We start from the raw sequence: 26,892 nt of genomic DNA on the forward strand, positions 1-26,892 counted from the left end.
GGTCTATCGGACCTGGTGGCCACGGCAACGGCTGGGAAATCCACCTTTTTACCCCAGGTCACCTCTCAGCAGAAAAAGACACCGTCTTTTCAGGCTCAATCCTTTCGTCCCCATAAGGGCAAGCGGGCAAAAGGCCACTCATATCTGCCCCGGGGCAGAGGTAGGGGAAAAAGACTGCAGCAGGCAACCTCTTCCCAGGAACAGAAGCCCTCCCCCGCTTCTGCCAAGTCCTCAGCATGACGCTGGGGCCTTACAAGCGGACTCAGGTACGGTGGGGGGTCGTCTCAAGAATTTCAGCGCGCAGTGGGCTCACTCGCAAGTGGACCCCTGGATCCTGCAGGTAGTATCTCAGGGGTACAAATTGGAATTCGAGACGTCTCCCCCTCGCCGGTTCCTGAAGTCTGCTTTACCAACGTCTCCCTCCGACTGGGAGGCGGTATTGGAAGCCATTCACAAGCTGTATTCCCAGCAGGTGATAATCAAGGTACCCCTCCTACAACAGGGAAAGGGGTATTATTCCACGCTGTTTGTGGTACCGAAGCCGGACGGCTCGGTGAGACCTATTTTAAATCTGAAATCCTTGAACACTTACATACAAAGGTTCAAATTCAAGATGGAGTCACTCAGAGCAGTGATAGCGAACCTGGAAGAAGGGGACTATATGGTGTCTCTGGACATCAAGGATGCTTACCTCCATGTCCCAATTTACCCTTCTCACCAAGGGTACCTCAGGTTTGTGGTACAGAACTGTCACTATCAGTTTCAGACGCTGCCGTTTGGATTGTCCACGGCACCCCGGGTCTTTACCAAGGTAATGGCCGAAATGATGATTCTTCTTAGAAGAAAAGGCGTCTTAATTATCCCTTACTTGGACGATCTCCTGATAAGGGCAAGGTCCAGGGAACAGTTAGAGGTCGGTGTAGCACTATCTCAAGTAGTGCTACGACAGCACGGGTGGATTCTAAATATTCCAAAATCGCAGCTGATTCCGACGACACGTCTGCTGTTCCTAGGGATGATTCTGGACACAGACCAGAAAAAAGGTGTTTCTCCCGGAGGAGAAAGCCAGGGAGTTATCCGAGCTAGTCAGGAACCTCCTAAAACCAGGCCAAGTGTCAGTGCATCAATGCACAAGGGTCCTGGGAAAAATGGTGGCTTCTTACGAAGCGATTCCATTCGGCAGATTCCATGCAAGAACTTTTCAGTGGGATCTGCTGGACAAATGGTCCGGATCGCATCTTCAGATACATCAGCGGATAACCCTGTCTCCAAGGACAAGGGTGTCTCTCCTGTGGTGGTTGCAGAGTGCTCATCTTCTAGAGGGCCGCAGATTCGGCATTCAGGACTGGGTCCTGGTGACCACGGATGCCAGCCTGAGAGGCTGGGGAGCAGTCACACAGGGATGAAATTTCCAGGGCTTGTGGTCAAGCCTGGAGACATCACTTCACATAAATATCCTGGAGCTAAGAGCCATCTACAATGCTCTGAGCCTAGCAAGACCTCTGCTTCAAGGTCAGCCGGTGCTGATCCAGTCGGACAACATCACGGCAGTCGCCCACGTAAACAGACAGGGCGGCACAAGAAGCAGGTGGGCAATGACAAGAGTGGGGACTTCACCCAGAAGTCTTCCACATGATTGTGAACCGTTGGGAAAAACCAAAGGTGGACATGATGGCGTCCCGCCTCAACAAAAAACTAGACAGATATTGCGCCAGGTCAAGGGACCCTCAGGCAATAGCTGTGGACGCTCTGGTAACACCATGGGTGTACCAGTCAGTGTATGTGTTCCCTCCTCTGCCTCTCATACCCAAGGTACTGAGGATCATAAGAAGGAGAGGAGTAAGGACTATACTCGTGGCTCCGGATTGGCCAAGAAGGACTTGGTACCCGGAACTTCAAGAGATGCTCACAGAGGACCCGTGGCCTCTACCTCTAAGAAAGGACCTGCTCCAGCAGGGACCCTGTCTCTTCCAAGACTTACCGCGGCTGCGTTTGACGGCATGGCGGTTGAACGCCGGATCCTGAAGGAAAAAGGCATTCCGGATGAAGTCATCCCTACCCTGATCAAAGCCAGGAAGGATGTAACCGTACAACATTATCACCGTATTTGGCGTAAATATGTTGCGTGGTGCAAGGCCAGGAAGGCCCCTACAGAGGAATTTCAACTGGGTCGTTTCCTGCATTTCCTACAAACAGGACTGTCTATGGGCCTAAAATTAGGGTCCATTAAGGTTCAGATTTCGGCCCTGTCGATTTTCTTCCAAAAAGAACTGGCTTCAGTTCCTGAAGTACAGACGTTTGTCAAGGGGGTACTGCATATACAACCTCCTTTTGTGCCTCCAGTGGCACCTTGGGATCTAAATGTAGTTTTGGGATTCCTAAAATCACATTGGTTTGAACCACTTTCCACTGTGGACTTAAAATATCTCACATGGAAGGTGGTAATGCTGTTAGCCCTGGCTTCAGCCAGGCGTGTCTCAGAATTGGCGGCTTTATCCTATAAAAGCCCTTACCTAATTTTTCATACGGACAGGGCAGAATTGAGGACTCGTCCTCAATTTCTCCCTAAGGTGGTTTCAGCATTTCACTTGAACCAGCCTATTGTGGTGCCTGCGGCTACTAGGGACTTGGAGGACTCCAAGTTGCTGGACGTAGTCAGGGCCCTGAAAATATATGTTTCCAGGACGGCTGGAGTCAGAAAATCTGACTCGCTATTTATCCTGTATGCACCCAACAAGCTGGGTGCTCCTGCTTCTAAGCAGACTATTGCTCGCTGGATTTGTAGTACAATTCAGCTTGCACATTCTGTGGCAGGCCTGCCACAGCCAAAATCTGTAAATGCCCATTCCACAAGGAATGTGGGCTCATCTTGGGCGGCTGCCCGAGGGGTCTCGGCTTTACAACTTTGCCGAGCAGCTACTTGGTCAGGGGCAAACACGTTTGCTAAATTCTACAAATTTGATACCCTGGCTGAGGAGGACCTGGAGTTCTCTCATTCGGTGCTGCAGAGTCATCCGCACTCTCCCGCCCGTTTGGGAGCTTTGGTATAATCCCCATGGTCCTTACGGAGTCCCCAGCATCCACTTAGGACGTTAGAGAAAATAAGAATTTACTTACCGATAATTCTATTTCTCATAGTCCGTAGTGGATGCTGGGCGCCCATCCCAAGTGCGGATTGTCTGCAATACTTGTACATAGTTATTGTTACAAAAATCGGGTTATTATTGTTGTGAGCCATCTTTGCAGAGGCTCCTCTGTTATCATGCTGTTAACTGGGTTCAGATCACAGGTTGTACGGTGCGATTGGTGTGGCTGGTATGAGTCTTACCCGGGATTCAATATCCTTCCTTATTGTGTACGCTCGTCCGGGCACAGTATCCTAACTGAGGCTTGGAGGAGGGTCATAGGGGGAGGAGCCAGTGCACACCAGGTAGTCCTAAAGCTTTCACTTTTGTGCCCAGTCTCCTGCGGAGCCGCTATCCCCCATGGTCCTTACGGAGTCCCCAGCATCCACTACGGACTATGAGAAATAGAATTATCGGTAAGTAAATTCTTATTTTCTGTAAATACCAGGGAGTTTTCTTATTATTATGTTACCCCCTCCCTACTTTGGCATACTTTAAATATTTATTTATCTCTATCTCCCCCGCTGGTTAAAGTTACCCCAACCCCCATGGACATATACACCCCCCCCCCCTCATCCCCGATCTCTATGCACAAACAGAGACCAGCTAAATTGTTCAGGGAGAAGAATCAAGTTCCCCTCCCGCTGTGCATCCCGGAGCATGCGCTCAAGAATGCTGACCGCACGGCACTGCCAGGTCCTGGAACACAGAGAATGCAGCGGGTTGCGTGTGATGCAAACAAGCCAAGTTACGGACTCCTGGCTATGGTGGCAGCCAGGGGTTAAATTAGCGCCTAATATAAAGACATTACAGTTGCAACCTTTGAGGAACTACCATATTTTTAGACTGAAATCCCATCTAACTAGCTTCCGAGAACAGTACAGTACATAATCATTACCTACTGGAGCAGGTTGTGGATTATAGTGACTGATTTAAAAAGAACAACGATATATTGATATTTTCTGCAGAATTTATTTGTGCTGCTATAGAGCTCTTTGCGTTGGAGTACTGTAAAGTTGATGTAATCCCATATATCTTTGCAAAACAATTAGTCTTTTTAAGTTTACCAGGTAGACAAGTGGAAAATGTAAATTTCTTCCTTTAATTAAGTCCATAAAGTTCAATAATCTTAGGATATAATTATATCAAATTTCTTTTCATGTTTAGAATCTTCATAGGGATTTTACTCATAAGGGCGTATATAATTATCTGTGAGTTTCCAGTGAGTGTACCTGTATTTTTGAAGCGATCATCATTTAAAAAGCAAAGTTACCTGGTTTTGCCCATTAAAGGGTTGCCGCTTTAAAAAATATTGGCAGAATCGCTGGAATTGCTCCAGTGTCTGCACCTCAGAGGCTATTAGACAAGCCCAATAGACTATAAACTAATCGGCTTCCTTTAGCCATAAAGCGACTAATGGGCTGATTTGTTGATATTTGCAATTGTTCCCTGATGAATTCTATTTCTTAATTCTGCATGTCGCAGTAATATTTTATTGGAAAATTTAACAACACTCTTACCGGGACATGGGCTCCCATAAGAGTTCATTACGGCGAAGAGTACGAAGTGATAGCTTTTGGATTCAGACCCAGTCTGTCGAAAGCACATGCACTGGTTATCAGAGAGGGATCTTTTGGATCCCTCTTTAAAAAATTAATAAGTTGTAAGTTGATGGCCAGTGCCTTCTAAAGATGGCGTTATTTATCAGGACCAAGCTCCAAAAGCTATGTGGAGCTTGATACATTTTGGTAGTTCCATAGAAATCTATGGGGAGTGCTTTTGCAAATAATACCAAAGGAGGGTGTGAGCAGATATAAGCTTCACCTCCCATGGAGCTGCAGGCGGGTTGATCATCGGTCTGTAATCAGCAGACACTGATACTCAACTCCTGGCTAATTGAAGAGACCGCTTGCTTCACTAAATCCACCATACACCACGCTGGAAGAATACTGTATGTGTTGAGAATAGCAGACTAACAAACACATACTTGCATAAATACTGGGACAGCACTGGCCTATAGGCTTATATCCTTTAGTCCTCTTGAGAGCCCCAGATCTCCCACTCCTGTCCTATTGTATTATTTCTCCTGCAGGGTCCACAGGATAACATTGGGATATGATTATGTGACAGCAGATTTGCACCAAACTGTCAAAGCTTTTTGGCCTCCCAGCATGCAACGGGCCCGTCCATATATCCCTGGCTCAGGCAAATCAGTTTTTTGTTTGCTGTGGCAAGAGCCGGACCATGGTCAAGAGGGTTGCTGTTTTTTTTTTTAGCAGCCATAAGCTTTCTTATTGTATTGTTATAGTCTTACTATTTTTCTTGAGTGAACTTTCTAAAAGTGTCTTATGCCAGGTCGCATACGAAGATGAGGAAGAACGTCTTAGCTCAGTGGACATATCAGAGTTAATTAATGCAATGAAAGCCATTCTTTCCTTAGAAGAATCAGCAGAGCATGTGTTAAAATACAAGGCACCTGTGTTTAAACATCCCAAAACAGTTAAGACTGAGTTTCCTGGATCAGATCTGCTGATGGAAATTATGGAAGAGGCTTGGGCTACGCCCAGTATGAAATTTAGAATATCCAAGAAATGGAATTCCAATTATCCTCTTCCGGCCCCCACAGTAGATATGCATGTTATTCGATTAGTGCGAAAATCTACATTACCTCTGCCTTCAACTTCATTAAATGATTTCACGGATAGGACAGTGGATGGTTTTCTAAAAACCATTTTTTCGCTGTCTGGGGCAGTAATAAGACCAGCCATGGCTTCAGCCTGGATGGCTAAATCAGTGGCTGCCTGAGCTGATGCATTGGAAGGGGATCTTTCAATGGCATCTAGAGAGCAAAAGTCCCATGTTGCACATATCAAACAGGCTGCAATGTTTTTGGGAGAAGCAGCCTTGGATATGGGTACAATTGTCTCTCAGGCATCAGCTTCAGCAGTAGCCGCTCGCAGAGCAGTTTGGCTACGTACATGGAAAGCTGATTCAGAATCCAAAAAGGTTTTGGAGTCTTAAACTTTTTCTGGATATATTCTTTTTGGTAAAGATTTAACCAGTATTTTGGAGTCAGATGCAGACTCCAAGAAAGTAAAGTTCCCTTCCACATACAAATTCAAGCCTAAAGTTCTAGCTTTTCGGCCCTTTCGGTCTCGAGGAAAGGCAAAAGGAAAAGATGATGGCAAACAGTCTCAATACAACAAGTCTGGTGAGACTAAAAAGCATTGGGCTACCAGAGGATCTGTTTCTATAACAGAAGATCAGCCATCAGCCTGATGGTGCAGGCCTCCACCTGGGGGATCCCAGGGTGGGAGGCCGACTTCTTCAATTTGCACAGATCTAGTAAAGGAGAAAGAAAAAGAAAAAAAGAGACCTTTGTTGGGAGCACTCCCACTTGGAAGCAATAATGATTTGAGTAATAAGCAATGATATGAAAAATAAAGTAATTAAAATGTAACCTTTAATTGTATTATATTAAAATATTGGTACACCAATTGTGTTAAATCACTCTTAAGTGGCTAATCAATGTGAGCCACCTGGTAAAGCTAAATTGTGAAAATATTGATGAAAGTACAAGGCATTTATTTGGCAGGCCCAGAATACTTGGATATATGGAGTAGGTACTATAACCAAATTAGTGCCGTCAAAAAAACCTACAACACCTGGTATTCCTTAGTGGTCCACCACCTAAGTACTGACCAGGCCCAACACCGTATTGCTTCCAAGATCAGACGAGATTGGGCATGCGCGGTGTGGTATGGTAGTAGATCAGCATTGATATGGCAATTTCTACCACTGATATATAGATGGTAGAGAGTTATTGGTAAGCACCTTGTTACCAAGTAAACCGAGTAATCTCTAAAGAGACAATATATGTTTAACCATCATTGCACCAGAATGTATCCCAAATCTGTAGGTATACGTAGGTTTAAATCATGTGGTCAATAATTTCTCGGCCCGCAGGAAATGCCTGTATGTTTCATTATGTGCTGTGCAGCACCTTTGAGGATGGGTTTATGCTACGGATAAGGCAGATATAGACCACTCTTATACTGATAACATGCCGCAATATTTGTGTATGATCCAAAGAGAAATCGTCTCTTTTGTTAATTGGATCACCCTATTGAAGGGAAAAAGAAGGTTATTGTGAAATTGTAAGCTCAAAGGTTTATAAATATAACTCCTATTATGCCATGATCGAAAATGCAGGACAAAGAATGATATAGAAATTGTTAGGAGAAAGAAAACAAACTTGGAAAGTATGCAAGATGTATAACAATCTCAATTATCCAATTAATGGCTGATTAGTACCATGGTGCCTAACAAAGTATAAGCGTTGTCTTTGAAACAGAAAAATTTGCCACAATAACTCATATAGCATGTATCCACAGTGTGTCTATAATGTATCTGTCTAACATGTCATAGACAGACAGAAATTGCCACAATAAACCCAAAGAGGGGACATATAAATGATCCCCCAAAAGAGCATATGCTAGGTGATTTTTACAATGTGTTTAGCTATGGTATGCACAATAGCTTTATAATCCAGTAAAAACCTGCATATGAATAGGTGCTGATGCGCTATATTGTGATAATTGGCATAACATTTGCCAAAGAGACCAATGCACACTGATTCTTAAATGTGTATGTGCAAGTAGGTTTGACGGGAGATAGTGTAGCAGATGGGACAAAGTAGTACTTATGTTTGCCCGCTCTCAGTGCACCGCTGGCCGCTGAGCTCCAGCGTCAATGTAGTTTGTCTAATCTCCTCTCCTACTAACAGGAGATCGATAGGCAAGTAGGGAAAAAAGGGGATACTTAAGTGTTTATCTGCTCGTAGCGCGCCGCTGATCGCCGGGCTCTGGCGTCTGTGCTGCTTATCTGACCTCCTCTCCTGCCGGTCTCTGGTCATGTGAGCGCACTCATCATGACCATCCTGTTCACCAGGGAGGTGAACAGGATGGTCATGATGAGTGCGCTCACATGACCAGAGACCGGCAGGAGAGGAGGTCAGATAAGCAGCACAGACGCCAGAGCCCGGCGATCAGCGGCGCGCTACGAGCAGATAAACACTTAAGTATCCCCTTTTTTCCCTACTTGCCTATCGATCTCCTGTTAGTAGGAGAGGAGATTAGACAAACTACATTGACGCTGGAGCTCAGCGGCCAGCGGTGCACTGAGAGCGGGCAAACATAAGTACTACTTTGTCCCATCTGCTACACTATCTCCCGTCAAACCTACTTGCACATACACATTTAAGAATCAGTGTGCATTGGTCTCTTTGGCAAATGTTATGCCAATTATCACAATATAGCGCATCAGCACCTATTCATATGCAGGTTTTTACTGGATTATAAAGCTATTGTGCATACCATAGCTAAACACATTGTAAAAATCACCTAGCATATGCTCTTTTGGGGGATCATTTATATGTCCCCTCTTTGGGTTTATTGTGGCAATTTCTGTCTGTCTATGACATGTTAGACAGATACATTATAGACACACTGTGGATACATGCTATATGAGTTATTGTGGCAAATTTTTCTGTTTCAAAGATAACGCTTATACTTTGTTAGGCACCATGGTACTAATCAGCCATTAATTGGATAATTGAGATTGTTATACATCTTGCATACTTTCCAAGTTTGTTTTCTTTCTCCTAACAATTTCTATATCATTCTTTGTCCTGCATTTTCGATCATGGCATAATAGGAGTTATATTTATAAACCTTTGAGCTTACAATTTCACAATAACCTTCTTTTTCCCTTCAATAGGGTGATCCAATTAACAAAAGAGACGATTTCTCTTTGGATCATACACAAATATTGCGGCATGTTATCAGTATAAGAGTGGTCTATATCTGCCTTATCCGTAGCATAAACCCATCCTCAAAGGTGCTGCACAGCACATAATGAAACATACAGGCATTTCCTGCGGGCCGAGAAATTATTGACCACATGATTTAAACCTACGTATACCTACAGATTTGGGATACATTCTGGTGCAATGATGGTTAAACATATATTGTCTCTTTAGAGATTACTCGGTTTACTTGGTAACAAGGTGCTTACCAATAACTCTCTACCATCTATATATCAGTGGTAGAAATTGCCATATCAATGCTGATCTACTACCATACCACACCGCGCATGCCCAATCTCGTCTGATCTTGGAAGCAATACGGTGTTGGGCCTGGTCAGTACTTAGGTGGTGGACCACTAAGGAATACCAGGTGTTGTAGGTTTTTTTGACGGCACTAATTTGGTTATAGTACCTACTCCATATATCCAAGTATTCTGGGCCTGCCAAATAAATGCCTTGTACTTTCATCAATATTTTCACAATTTAGCTTTACCAGGTGGCTCACATTGATTAGCCACTTAAGAGTGATTTAACACAATTGGTGTACCAATATTTTAATATAATACAATTAAAGGTTACATTTTAATTACTTTATTTTTCATATCATTGCTTATTACTCAAATCATTATTGTTTCCAAGTGGGAGTGCTCCCAACAAAGGTCTCTTTTTTTCTTTTTCTTTCTCCTTTACTACATATGCATTGGACCTATGGGAGCACCATCGACAATCACTGTTTATATCTACAAAAAATTATTTTACTGGTAGATGGTGATAAATTCCAGAATTCTTTTCTGACTGGTCGATTATCTTGGAAACCTCTTGCAATTATACTCTAAAATATAAACCACTCAGTCCTGTGCGGCATCCTTAAATCTAACTTCATACTGCCATTTGCACAGATCTGGCAGCAGTCTACCACAGATGTCTGGGTGCAAGAAGCGGTATCTCTCGGTTATGCATTTGCTTTCAAGAAGCGCCCCCCTCAAACGTTTCTTTTTACCAGACCGTCCTTAGTAGAGACGAAGGCCAGTGCTTTGCAAGAGGCAGTTCAGAAGTTGCTTCAGTCAGGAGTAATCATTCCAGTTTCTTCTGCACAACGAGGACAGGGTTTTTACTCCAACTTGTTTCTCGTCCAGAACCCAAATGGGTCGTTCCGGCCCTTACTCAATCTCAAAGTGCTGAACAAGTACATTTGGTTGCCTCGGTTTCATATGGAAACTTTACGTTCCATCATTTTGGCCATGGAGCCAGGGGATTTTATGGTATCCCTGGACATCAAGGATACTTACCTATATTTTTCTATAGTCCTGTCCCATCAGCGCTATCTCAGGTTCGCTATCCTCCAACAGCATTTTCAGTTCCAGGCCCTGCCATACGGATTGGCCACAGCCCCCAGAGTATTTACTAAAATTATGGTGGTAATGGTAGCTTTTCTCCACCAGTAGGGGATAAAATAAATGCCATACCTCAACGATCTTTTAATCCTGGCACAGTCTCAGGAATTGCTTCTGTGTCATCTGCAACAGACAATAGTGTGTCTGTAGAAGCACAGTTGGCTCATAAATTGGGCAAAATCGTCTCTGGTTCCGTCACAGCGGATGACTCACTTGGGGGCTGTATTGGATTCGAGCCTTCAGAGAGTAATCTTACCTCTGAACACAATATCCAAAATTCAGTCAAAGATTCAGGAGCTGCTACACAGTCGAAAGGTATCCATTCACACAGCAATGCGTGTGATGGGATTGATGGTGTCAACATTCGACAGGGTAGAGTATCCTGGTCAACAGGTGGGGGTTGCCAGAGATGGATCTCATGGCATCCCATCAGAACAACAAAGTTCCCGCATATTGGACAAGAACAAAGGATCCCAAAGTGCTCTTTCCTGTCAGTGAGATGGGACTTCCATCTGACCCATGTGTTTCCACGAATCGTAGTATTTCCCAGAGTGGTGAGAAAGGTAAAACAGGGAAGAAGGGGTGCCGTGATACTAATAGCTCCGGCTTGGCCCAGAAGACATTGGTACACAGATCTGCAGAGGATGTCGATGGATGCTCCATTCCTACTCCCTCAACGTCCAGATCTACTGACTCAAGGTCCTTCTTATCACATACACCTGGATCGACTGTCTTTGACGGCGTGGCTCTTGAGACATCTGTCCTGAAGTCAAGAGGATTCTTGCAACAGGTAATTCAAACAATTCTCAGAGCAAGGAAACCTACCTCAGCTCGCATTTATCACGAAATATGGCAAGCCTATATTCAATGGTGCAGTGAACGAAAATATGACCCTAGGTCTCTCAGAGTTTGAACCTGAGATAGCGCTGAGATGGCCTGCTGATAAGCAGACACTGGCGGGGTGGCTTCGGATGACAATTTCAGAAGTATATTCTCAAGCTGATCTCCCTGTTCCTGTTAATGTCTCTGCTCACTCTACTCGTAAGGTAGGTCCATCATGGTCAGCACAACGTGGTGCTTCAGCAGAACAGATATGTAAGGCATCCACATGGTGGTCCATTAATACAGTCATTAGACATTATGCCGTTGATACCTTTGCCTCTCAGGACGCTGAATTCGGGCAAAGGATTCTTCTGTCCAATCAGGGGCGTCCCCACCACTAAAATACTTTAGAACATCCCAATGTTATACTGTGGATAACCTGTGTACCCTGTAGGAGAAATATACGTTATGGTAAGAACTTACCGTTGATAACAGTATTTCTCCTAAGTCCACAGGATCCACAGGGATTCCACCCTGACGCACCTGATTTGAGGATCCTAACCTCTTCCTTGTACGAAATGGTGGGCATGTGTGTTCTTCTCACCTGATTAGGGCTCTATTTGATGCTCCTGCCTTGAGCTTTGGAAAAACAACTGATTTTCCTGAGCCAGGAGGCGGGGATATATGGACGGACCTATTGCATGCTGGGAGGCCGAAAAGCTTTGACCGATTGTGCAAATCCACTGTCACGTCATCATATCCCAATGTTATCCTGTGGATCCTGTGGACTTAGGAGAAATACTGTTTTCAACGGTAAGTTCTTACTATAATGTATATTTTTACTTGGGTGTTTTCCTAAAGCACATATGCCATGCATTACTCAGTCCCCATTGTTCTTCATTTTTAAGGAAAGCACAAGTGAAGAAGAAGAAGATGATGCAGATGAGATGGACAGCGATGAAAAACATCAGATGAAAGATCGCATATCCAGCAAACTGAAAAAAGACGCCAATAAAAGCACAAAGCTGTCTGTAAAACCAGCGGAGGAGCCGGTGGAAAAGAAAAGTAGCCGCAGGTAACAAAATCTTAATTCTATTCCATAGCATCTACTTGTGTACATGCACTAAGGGGAATACAGTTATTGTCAGTGTATTGGCGTGTCTATCCAGGTTCTGGTTACCAGCAGTCATTTCTTATTCCTTTTATAAGGGACTTTCATTGGACGAGTTGTTTGCATGAGATGAATCTTGTGCACTTGTGGGATGGAATTTTTTGTCGGTTTTTGTCCATAATTATCAGGGATGGCTGACGGGTTTCTAAAGAGGTAAAATGAAATAGCGTTTTGTGGCAAAGCTGGTCAAGTGCTTGTTCCCTGTAGAGCAGTTGGAACACATAGTTGGCTGTAAGAAATAAAGCATGAACGGACCATTCTCTTTATTTTAAGTTTTGTTTTTAGACACTTTTAGAATGTGTACTCATCCCTTACACACAGCAGAGGTACATATTTCATGAACTCAACCAGTACGTTGCTTTTCAGTGAGTAGCCAAGATCTTGCTATGCTTACCTGCGATTCGCTACATATGTAGTTATATTGGCTTACAAACAATTACTGTGGAATAGTGGCTTGTTCCTAGAACATGTTGTGTTCTGTTTGTGAATCTGTGTAATGTGACATTTATCTGTATTGCAGTCCTTGATGTGATTGGTAATGTTCTCTCATTGGCTTTGTCTGTATTTTTTAAATGCACTATACCTAGCAGTTATATCAGCCATCCGTGTTGGCTTTCTCTTCCATTTGATTTTATTATAAGTATTTGGCATAAAACTGTTACAGTTTATTCTTCTTTATAGGCACTCCCTATCTATCTGTTCTCACACTGTCAGCGAGTCACATAAATCATCTGTCCTTTGACTGAAGTTTGTTTTGGCATGGTTTTACTTTATTATTACCTGTATATTATGCCAGACTAACGGATGGCCGCTAAACCCTGAGTTTCCTCCTGCAGACACATAACGCCTGAATTTCACTCGCACGCAAGTACCAGTGTAGCCGCGTCTCATGATTATTTTTGCAGACTGCGCATGTGCTCACATATGCAGCAGCTACAGACGATTGTGAGGCGAAGCACCTCTGCACCCCGTGGGCATGCAGCTAGCATTGCCACCTATATGCATTTTTAGTCACACCTTTGCACCTAGTATGGGGTAGGTGTAAGTGACATTATTCATGATGGCTTCTCTTACAGGCAGAGGACTGGGGACTGTGCAATCACGGAAATGTGACTTTTTGGTTGCTGTAGGCGTCTGGAATTGCAGCGGCTCAGAATCGGGCTCATCGTGCTATAAAGGATTATGGCATGCATCACATATTGGGGGTCATTCCGAGTTGATCGCTAGCTGCCGTTGTTCGCAGCGCAGCGATCAGGCTAAAAATCGTCACTTCTGCGCACGCGTAGGCACCGCAATCAGCACGCGCGATGTACGGGTACAAAGGCTTTTGTGGTTTTGCACAGGTTCTAGCGACGTTCTCATTCGCACTGGCGGCCGCAAGAAGATTGACAGGAAAGGGGCGTTTCTGGGTGTCAACTGACCGTTTTCAGGGAGTGCTTAGAAAAACGCAGGCATGCCAGGGAAAACGCCAGCATAGTTGGGCGAACGCTGGGCGGGTGTGTGACGTCAAATGCCATCCCTCCAACATTAGAAGCAACGCACACAAAGAGTAACTACAGGGCTGGTCTTGTGTTGCACAAAATGTTTTTGCAAGCGCTCTGCTGCACAGGCATTCGCACTTCTGCAAAGCGAAAATACACTCCCCAGTGGGCGGCGACTATGCGTTTGCACGGCTGCTAAAAACTGCTAGCGAGCGATCAACTCGGAATGACCCCCATTATATGCAATACTTATCATCATAGTGTTCATTCTAGCATCCTGCACCTTTCAAAATCCTTGTAGTTCCTCTTTCCTGCCTGGGGTGTCGCTCTCTGCTCTGGTGCTTCTCAGAACACTCAGCACTGAAAGTCAGACCCGCATGTGCTGAAAAGCACCAGAGCAAAGAGCGACACCCCAGGTAGGAAAGAGGAACTGCACATGCTTTGAAAGGTGCAGAATGCTAGAATGAACACTGTATCACATGCAGAGCTGCGTGTGTTAATGCCACACTCATATAAATTATTCCGAGTATGAGGATTTACAGGTTTATGATCTGAGAGTCTTACAGCGCATGTGCAAGCCGCAGGGGAAGAGGGTCAGATTTGGATTATTTAGATCCGTCTGTGTGGAAAGGAGCCCATAGGCTTATATATGGATGGCGTTGTCTGTCGGGTGCAAGCTCTGGTAAGTTTTGCTTTCCAGAGCTTGATAAATATGTGTGTTGTTGCAAACCTCCAAACACAGCAGTTTTTAGAAGTTTGATCGCATTTTACCCTTAGTACAGATGTGTCCATTCACATCTAGCCTTCCTGCATGTAAACAGCCCTTTTAGTCTACAAGTATCGATATTATTGTCCCTAATACATGTAAGAGACCTGTAGAACAAATGGTCCGTTTTCTCCAGATCTGCAATGGTGAGCAGATTCCCCAGCATCCTTTTATATAAAGGCAGGGAAAATCCTTTGGCTATGTATTTGCCATGGAATAGCGCCATTGCAATGAAGCGGCCCATAAATATAAAGACAGGCAGGTGACCAGGGATCACAGTTCAGGCTGAGTTGCTTTCGCTGGTATATTCCAGGAACCCTTAGTTTGGATTAAGTAGTTGCTGCGAAAGCATGGAAAACCATTCATTAGTCAAGCCTCCAAAAAATGCACCATTTTCCCAAATGAATGTCACATTGCTTTGTTTCCTCAACTCGTAGAGTTTCAACACCGTAATCCGTTGGAAGGAGTCCTCTAAAATGGTCTTGATACTGTACCATTATTTTATGCCTCATCTGGCAATGCATTAGCTGTGCACAAATCATGTAAGTAAGCTTGTCTACACCAGAGAGAGACATCCTCTTAATGTATTTTGGGACCCTTGTGGCATGTGACTCTGAGGATCTTCCCACTGCTTGATGTGTGACAAATGGCTTCCTGTGGAGGCCTCTCTTCTCTCCCTGCCAGCTGGCAAAGCTCCTAGTGGGTCTGCTTCTGATGACACTGACACCGACTCTATGATAGGTCTCGTCCATGCCATGGTCCTGTTGTTATGGTCCAAATAGAAAAATCTTTCATACATATGTCTACTCACTTCTAGCCTACATGCACATTAAACAGCCCACCTAGTGGCGTGACTTGATAGCGCTGAGTGTCTTTTCATGGAACTTTTTCCATTAAAATGCATCTTATTCGCAAAAATTTGAAAAGGATGCACAAGCAGCTATTGGTCGCACACAGAATATAGGCATGTCTATATTCTGTGTGCGACCATGGCTGTATCTGCATATGAAAAATTCTATGTGAAGGTGTTTTCCTAGAATACACCGTAACATAGCATTTTGTATGAAGATACAGGCTCGGTCGCACAGAGAATATAGGCATGCCGCATATCATTTTAATCAGCAGAGTCTGCTTGTGCATCTCATTCACATAGTTATGCGAATAATGCTAATGAAGTTACATAGGACATGTCGGCTTACTCACGCCAGGCATCTCCTGCTGTGTATTGAAGCAAGATGTATGAGGACACATCTGTAGTTAGTAAACCTTCTCTCCCAGCCAGGAGGTAAAGCCGATCCCAAATTGCGATCTTGGTATAGTGGTGTCTATAATAGTATCTTCCACAAGGAAGCTGCCTCCGCTCCCATCCAGATGGCAAAGGATCTGCAGCGGTTCTTAGCTTCGGTCTCACAGTCCTACTGGGTCAGTAACAGATGGTTTTGAGACTTTAGGAATTGCGTTGTCAACGGCAGATGAAGCCACAGAGTTCATTGCTCTTGCATGTTCCGACAAGCCTATGGCAGCAGATGTGGACGGTTCTAAGATGCCTGTTGTGTCGCTCATAGGGGGTCTATCCGAGTTGATCGTTCGCTAGCTACTTTTTGCAGCACTGCAATCAGATAGTCGCCGACTATAGGGGAGTGTATTTTCGCTTTGCAAGTGTGCGAATGCCTGTGTAGCCGAGCTCTGCAAAAACATTTTGTGCAGTTTCTGAGTAGGTCTGAACTTATCCCTTGTGATCACTTCAGCCTGTCTGGTCCCGCAATTGACGTCAGACACCGGCCCTGCAAAAGCTTGGATACGTCTGCGTTTTTCCAAACACTCCCAGAAAACGGTCAGTTGACACCCATAAACGCCCTCTTCCTGTCAATCTCCTTGCGATGGGTTGTGTGAATGGACTCTTTGTTAAATCCATCGCTCAGCAACGATCCACTTTGTACCCGTACCACGCGCCTGTGCATTGCGGTGCATGCGCAGTAGTGACCTGATCGCTGCGCTGCGAAAAATGGTAGCGTGCGAACAGGTCGGAATGACCCCCATAGAGTCCTTGCTCTCTGATATGGTGCTATAGCATCATCACAAGACACCTTATTGGCTTCTGATGAAGCACTTGCGCCATTAATGGGTGATGGGTCTGTAGAATTACATGTTGACTCGTGTTCTACAATCATACCATCCGAAATCAATGTCAGCTCGCCTGTTTGGACTGTGCCATGTTTGCCGTCCAGTGAAAGACTTAATTGCTCTGCAACTCTATCCAGTGTTCCGTGGTGTGTTTCCAAGACTTGCTGCAGATGTCGAATGTTTTTTTCCAAGCAATGTATCAGTCCTCAAAGTATGGTGGCTCCATACTTGAACTTCAAGTATAGTTTCTGGGTGGGTAGCAGTTTATTTACCTACAGACACAATACCGACGGTCATAATCCCGACAGCCGTTGACCGACAGTCAAAATACTGATACGGTCAAAATACCTACATCCATTACGCCAACATGTTCAAAATGCGACATAGTCAGAATACCGACATCTGAAATGCCAACATGAGTTTTTAAGAAATTTTTGCCCAAAAACAGACTATAGTAGTGTGCCGAGCGCAGCGAGCCATGCAAGGGGACGCAGTACACTAAGACATTAGCACACCTATGTCCACATTGACACAGAAAACTCATGTCGGTATTTTGGCATGTCGGCATTTCAAATGCCGGTAGCCTGTCGGCATTCTGAACATGTCGGCATAATGAATGTCGGTATTTTGACCGTGTCCGTATTTTGACTGTAGGTCAATGGCTGTCGGGATTATGACCGTAGGTATTGTGTGCGTAAGTAAATCATACTGAACCCTTTTTGGGGTTACGCTTGCAGTGAACTCTTCCTGCCATTTTGGATTACTAGAGCTTTTCGCTCTTGCAGTTCTCTGGTCATGCCCTCCTCAGACAGCTCAACATACACGGCATACCAACTCTTCCTTCTGGTTAATTTGGCAAAAGACACTCTCATGTGCAGAGAGTCAGGCTCCTGTGGTGAGGCTGTGGCCATGTCTGGTCTCCAAAACCGTTATAAAGATGATTTGTAGTAAGTAACAACTATAAATCGCAAAGTTAAGAAATAGCTTCAAAACACAGAGATATATCAGAGGCTATCCCAGCTCTATACAGTAAATGCATAGACATACTGTATAGGATTGCTGCACTATAAGTGGACTACAGCCAATGTGACACAGTCACTCGCACTCAGCTCAGGCAGCAAGGGCACAGAGGAAAGGCAAAGGATGTTGAAATCGTAGTTACACAAAATGCTACATTTGCTCCCACAGCAGTAATATAAAATTGTTATATCATTACATATAGGACCTAATTCATGTTTCAACACAGTGCAGATGTTTTTGCAACTGATCAGTTATTGGCAGACTGCGCATGTGCTGCAGTTGCACTGTGCACGCGCCAAGGTACCTTTGCGATGCCGCTCCCTGTGATGATTTAATCGTAGAGTGATTGACAGGAAGAGACCGTTTGGGGATGTTAACCGGGAGTGGCAGCAAACACGCAGGCGTTTCATGGTCATTTTCAGAGCTTATATTTGCCTTCAGCTGCAGTCGTGTACGTAGAGAAACATGGCGCCAGCATAGCTACTGCCATGGCCAGTCTGCGTAGCCATAGATCAACCCTTACAGTCTGTGCCTCGTTATTGCTTTTGGTAAGTAGAGATGTACACCAACACCCGTATTTTGGTTTTGCATCTGGTTTAATTTTTGAGTTTTGGTTCTGGATTTGCAAAACCACCCTCAAGTGTTTTTTGTTCCCAAATATACAGTTTATTTGATGTAGTTCCCACTTGAACCTGTAGATGGCACTAAATAACCATAATAAGAAAAAAATCCTTAATGATGTGAAATTCTGGCAGATTACATTTCTATTCTAACTATACTGACTACTTACTTTTGCCAATTTAGAATTTTTATACCGTATAATTCGAGTCTCAAAAAGTGAGCATCACATCAACCCCCAACTCACCTGTGAGTCAACCCCAATACAATAAGCAGAAACACATTGAGCCTGCAGTAATTTATTGCCTGATCAATTTTATGAACCTATTTTAATGGCAAAAGCCCTGCAAAAAAGACCACATACACATAGCATTTAGTACAAATACAACTGGAGAGACTTAGGTAAAATTAGTGCCTTTTATTTATATGGCATTACAGGTGTTCTGTAGCATTGTACATGTGTGATAGAACATACAGGATTACTTAGGTGCAAGGTGAATTGAATTCCTCTGGGCTTGAAAGTCCAAGGCTACAACCACGCAGCTGATTGAATCTGGCCCATGGTAAGATGCTCATAAATCCATGCTTTACAAATACAACAAATGCTAAAAGTAAGTCCAAATCCATAAATGATCATCATAAATAGCACTGTAAAACAGAATTGTTAATTGGGACAAACTGACCTGTAAAGGGAAGAATACTGGTGTCAGTATCACTTACGGTATGTGCTCTGTATACAGTTTAGAGGACGATCAGTAGCTTCTAGTTACATATTCCTCAATTAGGTACTAAGGTGGTCTCCCATAGTGTTTCAGGGGTCATTCACATCTGATTGCTGGGCTGCTACTTTTGCTGTCCTGCGTTCAGGTAGTCGCCGCCTCCAGGGGAAGTGTAAATTTGCCGTGCAAATGTGTGATTGCATGTGTACGCAGGGCCGGTTCTAGCGCTTTTGCGCCCCAGGCAGGAAATAGGGGGCGTGGCTTCATGCAGGGGGCGTGGTCAGTTACACCCCCTGTTCAGAGTAGCGCAGCTGAAACGCTGTGTGGTGCGTGATGACATCATCGCGCACCGCACAGCAAAGGTCCTCTCCACGAAGGGAAACTAGACTCGTAGCGTCTAGTTCCCTTCGTGGAGAGGACCTTTGCTGTGCGGCGCGCGATGACGTCATCGCACACCGCACAGTAAAGGTCCTTTCCTTGAAGGAAAACTAGACGCTACGCGTCTAGTTCCCTTCGCAGCGGGACACAGCGGGCAGCTGGGGGCAGTAGCGGAGGGCAGTTGGGCAGTAGCGTATCTTGCCATGGTGCGGCGCCCTCCGGAAGGCGGCGCCCCGGGCAAAAGTCCTGCTTGCCCGTGGCAAGATCCGCTACTGTGTGTACGCCGAGCTGCTGAAATCCAATTTGTGCTGTCTCTGCGCAGCCCAGGACTTATTCCTCCAGTGCGATCACATCAGGCTGATCGGGGCCAGAGCTGACGTTAGACATCCTCCCTGAAAACGCTTGGGAACGTCGACGTTTTTCCGGACTCTCCCAGTAAATATTCAGTTACCACCCACAAACGGCCTCTTCCTGTCAATCACCTTGCGAATGCCCGTGCAAATGGAATTTCCGCACCATCCCGTCGCTGAGTGGCAATGCCCGTTGTTATCCGATGTACATGTGCATGCGCAGTTAGGAACTGATCGCCCACTGTGCAAAAACGCACAGCATTGATCCGATATGAATGACTCCCTCAGTGCATTCTTTTGCCAGAGAGCTGGACACACATTAACAAGCGTTCCATAAACTCCTACTATAGGCCCAACAGATAAAATAGGTAACAAATTATTCTGAGAAGCTACAAACAGTTCCCGAGCTTCTTGTTCACTAAATGAGTTTAAAAGATAACATCTCAGAATACTAGCTAGCACTTTCTTAACTCATTTCATTTATTTGTTATCTACTCGTATGTCATAGCCTCTCATATATACTTGCTTCATTCAACAACAAACAAGCATTTTCTTTTATTCTTGACATAAAATGAATATATTGAAATGTGAATGTTCTCATAACCATTTAGGTTCTAGATGCCAGTGCGCAGTACAAGTTATAAATAAGAGCAGGGATGTGACTGGTTGCCATTGGTAGCTCAGCGTTTTTTTAGAAATGTTCCCTATTTTCTAGGTAATCAATTATCTCTCTGTATGCTGAAGTTCTTCTGTGTCCGATACGAGTGCAATGCCTGCATATCACAATCCATGGAATAAACACGCCAGTGAGAACAAGTCCATACATAGCAGATTGTATAGCAAGGAGTGTGCTCAGCTAAATATTCCATATAAAATGTCATTCAAGCTAAATTCATTTTACTCCAAACATCTGTTTTTCTCATACATCAAATAGAAGTCCTCCTACCTGCAGTAGTCCAAATGGAAATGTCACATTTTTGGGGACAGCCTCACTGTGTATCTTACACACAAAAACCGCGCAGTTCAACGTCATCTCTAAATAATGTGCCCAGTAACAATGTGCTCAGTAACAATGTGCTCAGTAACAATGTGTGTTTCTGAACTGCCATGTTTTACGCTCTTGAGTTATTTTCTGCTTTGTTTATATCTGGTGTCGTATGAGTGGCCGGCGAGCGGGATCCCGTTCGCTGGCAGCGGTACGAGCGCAAATGAGCCCCTTGCAGGCTCACTGCGATCGCCTTGCTACTGGCACCATGGCGCTCTACGCGCACCACGCTATTTATTCTCCCTCCAGGGGTGTTGTGGACCCCCAGAGAGAGAATAGTTCTCGGTATGCCGGGTGTCGGGATTCCAGCGCCAATATACTGATCTCCGGGATCCCAACAGGCGGCATACTGAATGCCACCCATTTATATCTTGTAAGAGTTGGTCATTACAGTTCTTGGCATCACAATAGTGTCTGATACTTACAGCGAAGTGTAACAGAGCTCATTATTCAGAGCATCGGTTATTTCAGATATACCTGTGCAAGGTAAATACACAGTGGATCACTTACTCTTTCTCTTCATGCCAGAAGTATAATGATTTCCTTGGACTTAAGTAATCTGTATTACCTTGGTAATGAAGATATGTTTGATCAGTCTTAGGGTGAGTCTTTGAAGTTGTTATGGTATAAACTCTTTCAGCAAACGCTGCTTGTCACAATCTGAATCGTTTTTTCTGATAAACGTGCAGTAAATGTATATTATATGGTTCTGCAGGAATTCCACCTACATTATTTAAAATTGTATTGGATACTAGCATTACTCCTTCATATCCCCAGTTCTGAACAGAGAATAAGCACTGCAATGTAATTTCCGTTACATAAGACATGCATATGGAAGGTTTAAGTAGATATAATGAATGCTACACCAGGTCTTTAGAATTAGGGTCTGTACTCACTAGGACGACATCGCAAACGATGCAATGTCGTCCACGACGGGACCAGGCATCGGTAAGTGCATACACACTTGTCTGTCATTAGCGACGTGGGTGGCCATGCTGCATTCTACAGCATGGGCCTCGTCTGCGATATCGCCCATCTGACCTGCATGCAGACTATCTGCGGGAGTGTGCATCGTGCAATATCTCGTCTGTACACACTAGACTATATCGTTCTGAACCAGCCAGATCATAGGCGATATCGCATAGTGTGTACACACCCTTAGAGCACACATGTGCAACACTGACATTACTTGTAAAGCAACACATGCACTATATTGCGGATTCTACAGTAATTAAATCCCCCCCCCCTCCTCCCTCACACGTGCCACTTAATAAGTAGTGTATTATAATTTGAAGCTATTGTACATGCAAATACAAGGACAGAGGCTGTCTCAATCTACATAACCTACACCATCCCCTGTATCGTGCATACATAAATCCAAGGATTTAAACATTTAGGGGGAGATTTATCAAAGCTTGGAATGGATAAAGTACAAACCAATCATCTTCTAACTGTCATGTTACAGGCTGTGTTTGAAAAATGACAGGAGCTGATTATATCATACATAAGGGGAAATTTCTATTAAAAAAAAAAATTGTCGAGAGATAAAAGGGTCTATTTACTAAGCCTTGGAGAGTGATAAATTGTACGAAGATAAAGAACCAACCAACAAGCTCCGAACTGTCTTTTTCAAACACAGCCTGTAACATGGCAGTTAGTAGCAGGTTGCTTGTACTCCGTCCACTTTATCTCTTTCCAAGGCTTAGTACATAGGGGATATTTCAGACCTGATCGCTGGGCAGCGATTTTTGCAGCCCTGTGATCAGATAATCGACGCCTACATTGGGAGTGGGTTTTAGCTGTGCAAGTGTGCAAACGCATGTGTATCAGAGCTGCACAAACTGATTTTGCGCCGTCCAGGACTTACTCAGCCGCAGCGATCACACCAGGCTGTTCAGGACCGGATTTAACGTCAGAAACCCTCGCTTCAAACGCTTGGACACGCCTGCGTTTTTCCAAACACTCCCTGAAAACGGTCAGTTTCCACCCACAAACGCCGTCTTCCTGTAAATCTCCTTGCGAATGCCTGTGTGAATGGATCCTTCGCACAAACCCGTCGCTGACTGGCGATCCGCTTTGCAGCTGTCCATCACGCCTGCGCATTGCGGTGCATGCGCAGTTTGGATCTGATCGCCCGCTGAATGACCCCCATAGACCAAAAAGTACCAACCAGTCAGCTCCTAGCTGTCATGTTACAGGCTGTGTTTGAAAAATGGCCGTTACAAGCTGATTGTCTGGCTCTCTCCACTTAATCCCTCTCCAAGCTTTGATAAATCTGCCCCTTATTTCCCTTGTTTTCTCTGTGTTTATTAATGAAGTGGTCTGGTCTGAAATTTTCTATTGGCCACCGATACAAAATCCTCCTCTAGGTGGCGAGCAATGACCATGACATAATGAAGACCTGGTTTGCTTCAGCTGTAACATTAAATGCTCAGCTTTTCCTTTATGCTAATGACGGAAACACTCTGGTTTTCCATAGTTATGCTAGAAATGTTGACAGGTTAAAATGCAAGTTAAGAAATGTCAAATTTACAGTTGTCTAGAAAGTTCCACTCTCTCGCCAGCCCTGGTCACAATGCTTTGTACAAGTACCGGCTGGAACAAGCAATATTTCTAATGTTAGGTATCGTTGTGACATTTCTCCTAATGGGCTGAACACCTCCAGCTAGTAGACCTCTAGAGAGAGGTTAAATTGCAGCATTGTTTTAATTACCACTAACAGAGAACCGGTTGTTTTACGATTAATTATAGGACAGGACAGATCCCGGGAGTCTGCACTCCTAAAACTTCCTGTCTAGCTCCTAACATTCGGCCTTTTTATGAATATGCTCACTTTCCTCCTTTTTTGGCCTTTTGTTTTATAAAAAAAAACTCTGTCTGACTCCAGAGTTTTATATGCGTTTGTTCAGTTGATTAAAGAAATGCCAAAATAGCGATTGAGAGTGTTAAGTGTGCCTGTAAAATTATTGCAGTTATTTTATATAGAACTTCCCAAAGTAACTGCAGCAGACAGTGTAAGCACAATTTATATGTATGATATGCCAAGATCACCGTTCATAATTCTGCTTCTCCTATTGTCTTGGCGCCCCTCCACATACTTTTAGGATTAATGTTTTTTTAAGCATCAATAAACTGTTTAACAGTCTATGGTCTGATTGTATGCCCTTTGAAATTGTTTTACGGCACAAAATAATACAAATGAAGATAATAATAATAATAATAATGATAATTTTCTGGAAAAGATAAGTGCTAGTGTATCCAAAGCATGATTCACTTGAATTCAATCAAAGACTTTTGTTCTGATAGAGATATTTTGCACCTGCAAGTCTGCATTGATAAGGCCATACATCAGCAATCACAAATAAGCAATTTGCAGATTCTGAATTTTTTTTTTTACCAGATTTAATTCCCCAATCCACCAATCTGTGTCCACACATTACAGATATTTTTCAGTGATTTTCAGATAATTTTCAGCAAATACAGATCTGCCATTCTTGACAGGCTCATCATACCCCTTTCACATCTCCAAATTGGAAACGGATCCTTCCCGGGTGGGATCTGGCATTGGACCCTAACAGCAGGCTTCCCGACCCGGCAATATGCCGGGTCGGGTTGCAATAGCGTGGGGGGGCAGCGCTGGGAGATGAGCTCATCTCCACACCACCTCTCCCTATGTAGTGAACGGGTCCTGGGTTGCATCGACCCAGGAACCCGTTTACACTGCCACTGACCCGGTATTCAACCCGGGAATAACCCTTCTTATAACCCGGGTTGAATTACCGGGTCAGGCGAATTCTCCATAGCCCCTTTCACATCGCTCAGTGACCCGTGTCGACCTGGCAATATACCGGTTCGATACCGGGATTCAGTTTACTAGTAACGGTCTGCAAATCTGCTGATTGTTGGCCATACACTAGCAATCTACAGCCCCAATTGATCTGTGAAATCCAACATGTGGGACATCCGGATTTACCAATCGCAATCGGTTTTTGGTCTGAATCCGCCATCTGTGAACCCCATACAATGCAGATTTATTTGCACAATTGTCTGCAAATTGCCCCAATTGATTGCTGATGTGTGGGGGCCTTTAGTGTTTAATTCAGAGGTGTGTTGAAAAACCTCAATTTATGTTTTTTTAAGGTTTTGTATAGCTCATTGAGGTGACTGAGTGTTAAAATGATTTCCTCTGTGGTTTGATGGTAACTACTGTGATCCTATTTTGGCGTTCAGCAAGAGAAGAATAAAGTTATCTAGCGAGTATAATGACTGGTGAAGAGAAGTTAGACTGAAGACATATTATGTTGACCACCTAAATCAGAAATGGAGAAGGCATGCTCAATGAGCGCTGGGCAGAAGGGCTTTTATCTAGCATAATTGGAGGAGTTTTTGGTTTGCCGGCACAACGCAACTCGATCATGTTCCTTAGATAAGGTATTACAGTGAGGCATAGAGCCACTTTGATCTAGGTGGGATAATTGAGATGTAAGGGGTGAAGGAATTTTTAAAGAATATAAAGGAAACAATGATTACAGAGGGTGTAGGATATGCTGCTTAACGTCCATGAAAGATCTAGAAAATGAAGGGAGAGAAGATGCAAAAGAATTTTTGTATTTTATGTACTGTAGCCTCCTGGGCCACTGCCTGTCTTGATTATGATTGGACTTTTTCCAAACTATCTCACATTCATGGGCTTTGTGCGCTGCATTCGCGTTCCTGGCACATGGATACACTAAGGGGCCAATCCTATTGTTTACGAAGGGTGCGAGTTGCCTATTGTCGTGGCGTTTCAGCGCTGGCAATGGCACCCAAACTTGCACCTCTGCGGGCCCGCTTCACCTCCGGATTGCAGTGTAGCAGGTCCAGACATCGACATAATGATCATACCGAAGTGGGGTGTGCGCTCTCCCACTTTAGCCATTCGCTATCCGCACTGTGGTCCTTACCGCACATTCGCCAATTCTCCTCCCAGTGGCTCCAGTGCATCTGTCCCTCGCGCATGTGTGGTGTGATTAGTGGGACACCGAGACACTGATGTGGACACGCATTGTTCGGGGATTGCTGGTATGTCAAGAGTGAGGATCCTGCTTCAGTTTAAAACAAAGCTTTATTGGAACAGGAAAATAAAAACAAAAGTGACAGAGGAAGCTGAGAGGGCACGCAGTGCTACACTGAAGTGCCAAACACAGTCGGGGTAAGTTAGCAGTCGGTATGTGCAAGCTGCCCTTTCATACATCAGGGGGGTCTATCGCCTGCCCACCTTTATAACTGATCGCCAGTAATGACACGGGCATTCTGCACTTTCATAATTTACCAGCAAACAAGGATTCATACATGCGGGTGATGCGAGAACAGACGCACATAGCGTGCGCTGTAACTACATCACCCCTTCATACATTTACCTCTATATTCCCTACTTAATATTCACTAGGGTTAATTTTTCGTGAGATGCAAATCAACCTACCGTATGTTTTAGGATTTTGGAGGAAACCAGAGCGCCTGCAGGAAACCCAGACAAACAGAAGGAGAACATACAAACTCCACACTATGGGAGCCTTGGTGGGAATACACAAGCTAACCGATGCACCATAGTACTGCCTGTTATCTAGGTTGTGTCCATTTTTTATACTCTCGTGCATGAAAAATACAACAACATTGATGTTCCTGGTACAATCATGCCAACTTACTGGATCCCATGCCACAGTCACAGGCCATAAAATATTTTAGTCTTGCCCTACCCTCGCTAAATTGTGCATACCCTCAATATATTGGTTCCAGCTTCACTCCTGTAAATAGCTCAGTTTGCATATGTGATGCTAATTGAGCAATCAATGACGTGGAAACAGCAGATTTCCCTAAGAAACTGACCTCTCTGTGTACAGACATAGACCTTTTGTTCCCAGAAGGTGGCAAATAGGCGAGTGTCTAGTGTGCTGCTTTATTCCGTAGGAGCAGCTGAGAGATCCTTTCTGCCTGTGAGGAGAACCAGCTCCCTGTCAGAAGTCAGACATACTGT

At 44.3% G+C, this 26,892-nt stretch overlaps 1 protein-coding gene and 2 pseudogenes across 2 annotated transcripts in view; 2 read left to right on the plus strand and 1 right to left on the minus strand.

The window, feature by feature from the left end:
* Positions 1 to 26,892, plus strand: part of CWC27 (CWC27 spliceosome associated cyclophilin) — a 643,952-nt gene that overhangs the window by 309,014 nt on the left and 308,046 nt on the right. For both annotated transcript variants that reach the window (XM_063963134.1, XM_063963139.1), the window contains exon 10: positions 12,116 to 12,282. In XM_063963134.1, the coding sequence (XP_063819204.1) occupies positions 12,116 to 12,282 (167 nt within the window). The remainder of the gene's footprint in view (positions 1 to 12,115; positions 12,283 to 26,892) is intronic.
* LOC134943908 (5S ribosomal RNA) lies at positions 6,779 to 6,897 on the minus strand (annotated as a pseudogene).
* LOC134943920 (5S ribosomal RNA) lies at positions 9,255 to 9,373 on the plus strand (annotated as a pseudogene).

The sequence above is a fragment of the Pseudophryne corroboree genome, chromosome 1, assembly GCF_028390025.1.
Source record: "Pseudophryne corroboree isolate aPseCor3 chromosome 1, aPseCor3.hap2, whole genome shotgun sequence".
Taxonomy (NCBI): Eukaryota; Metazoa; Chordata; class Amphibia; order Anura; family Myobatrachidae; genus Pseudophryne; species Pseudophryne corroboree.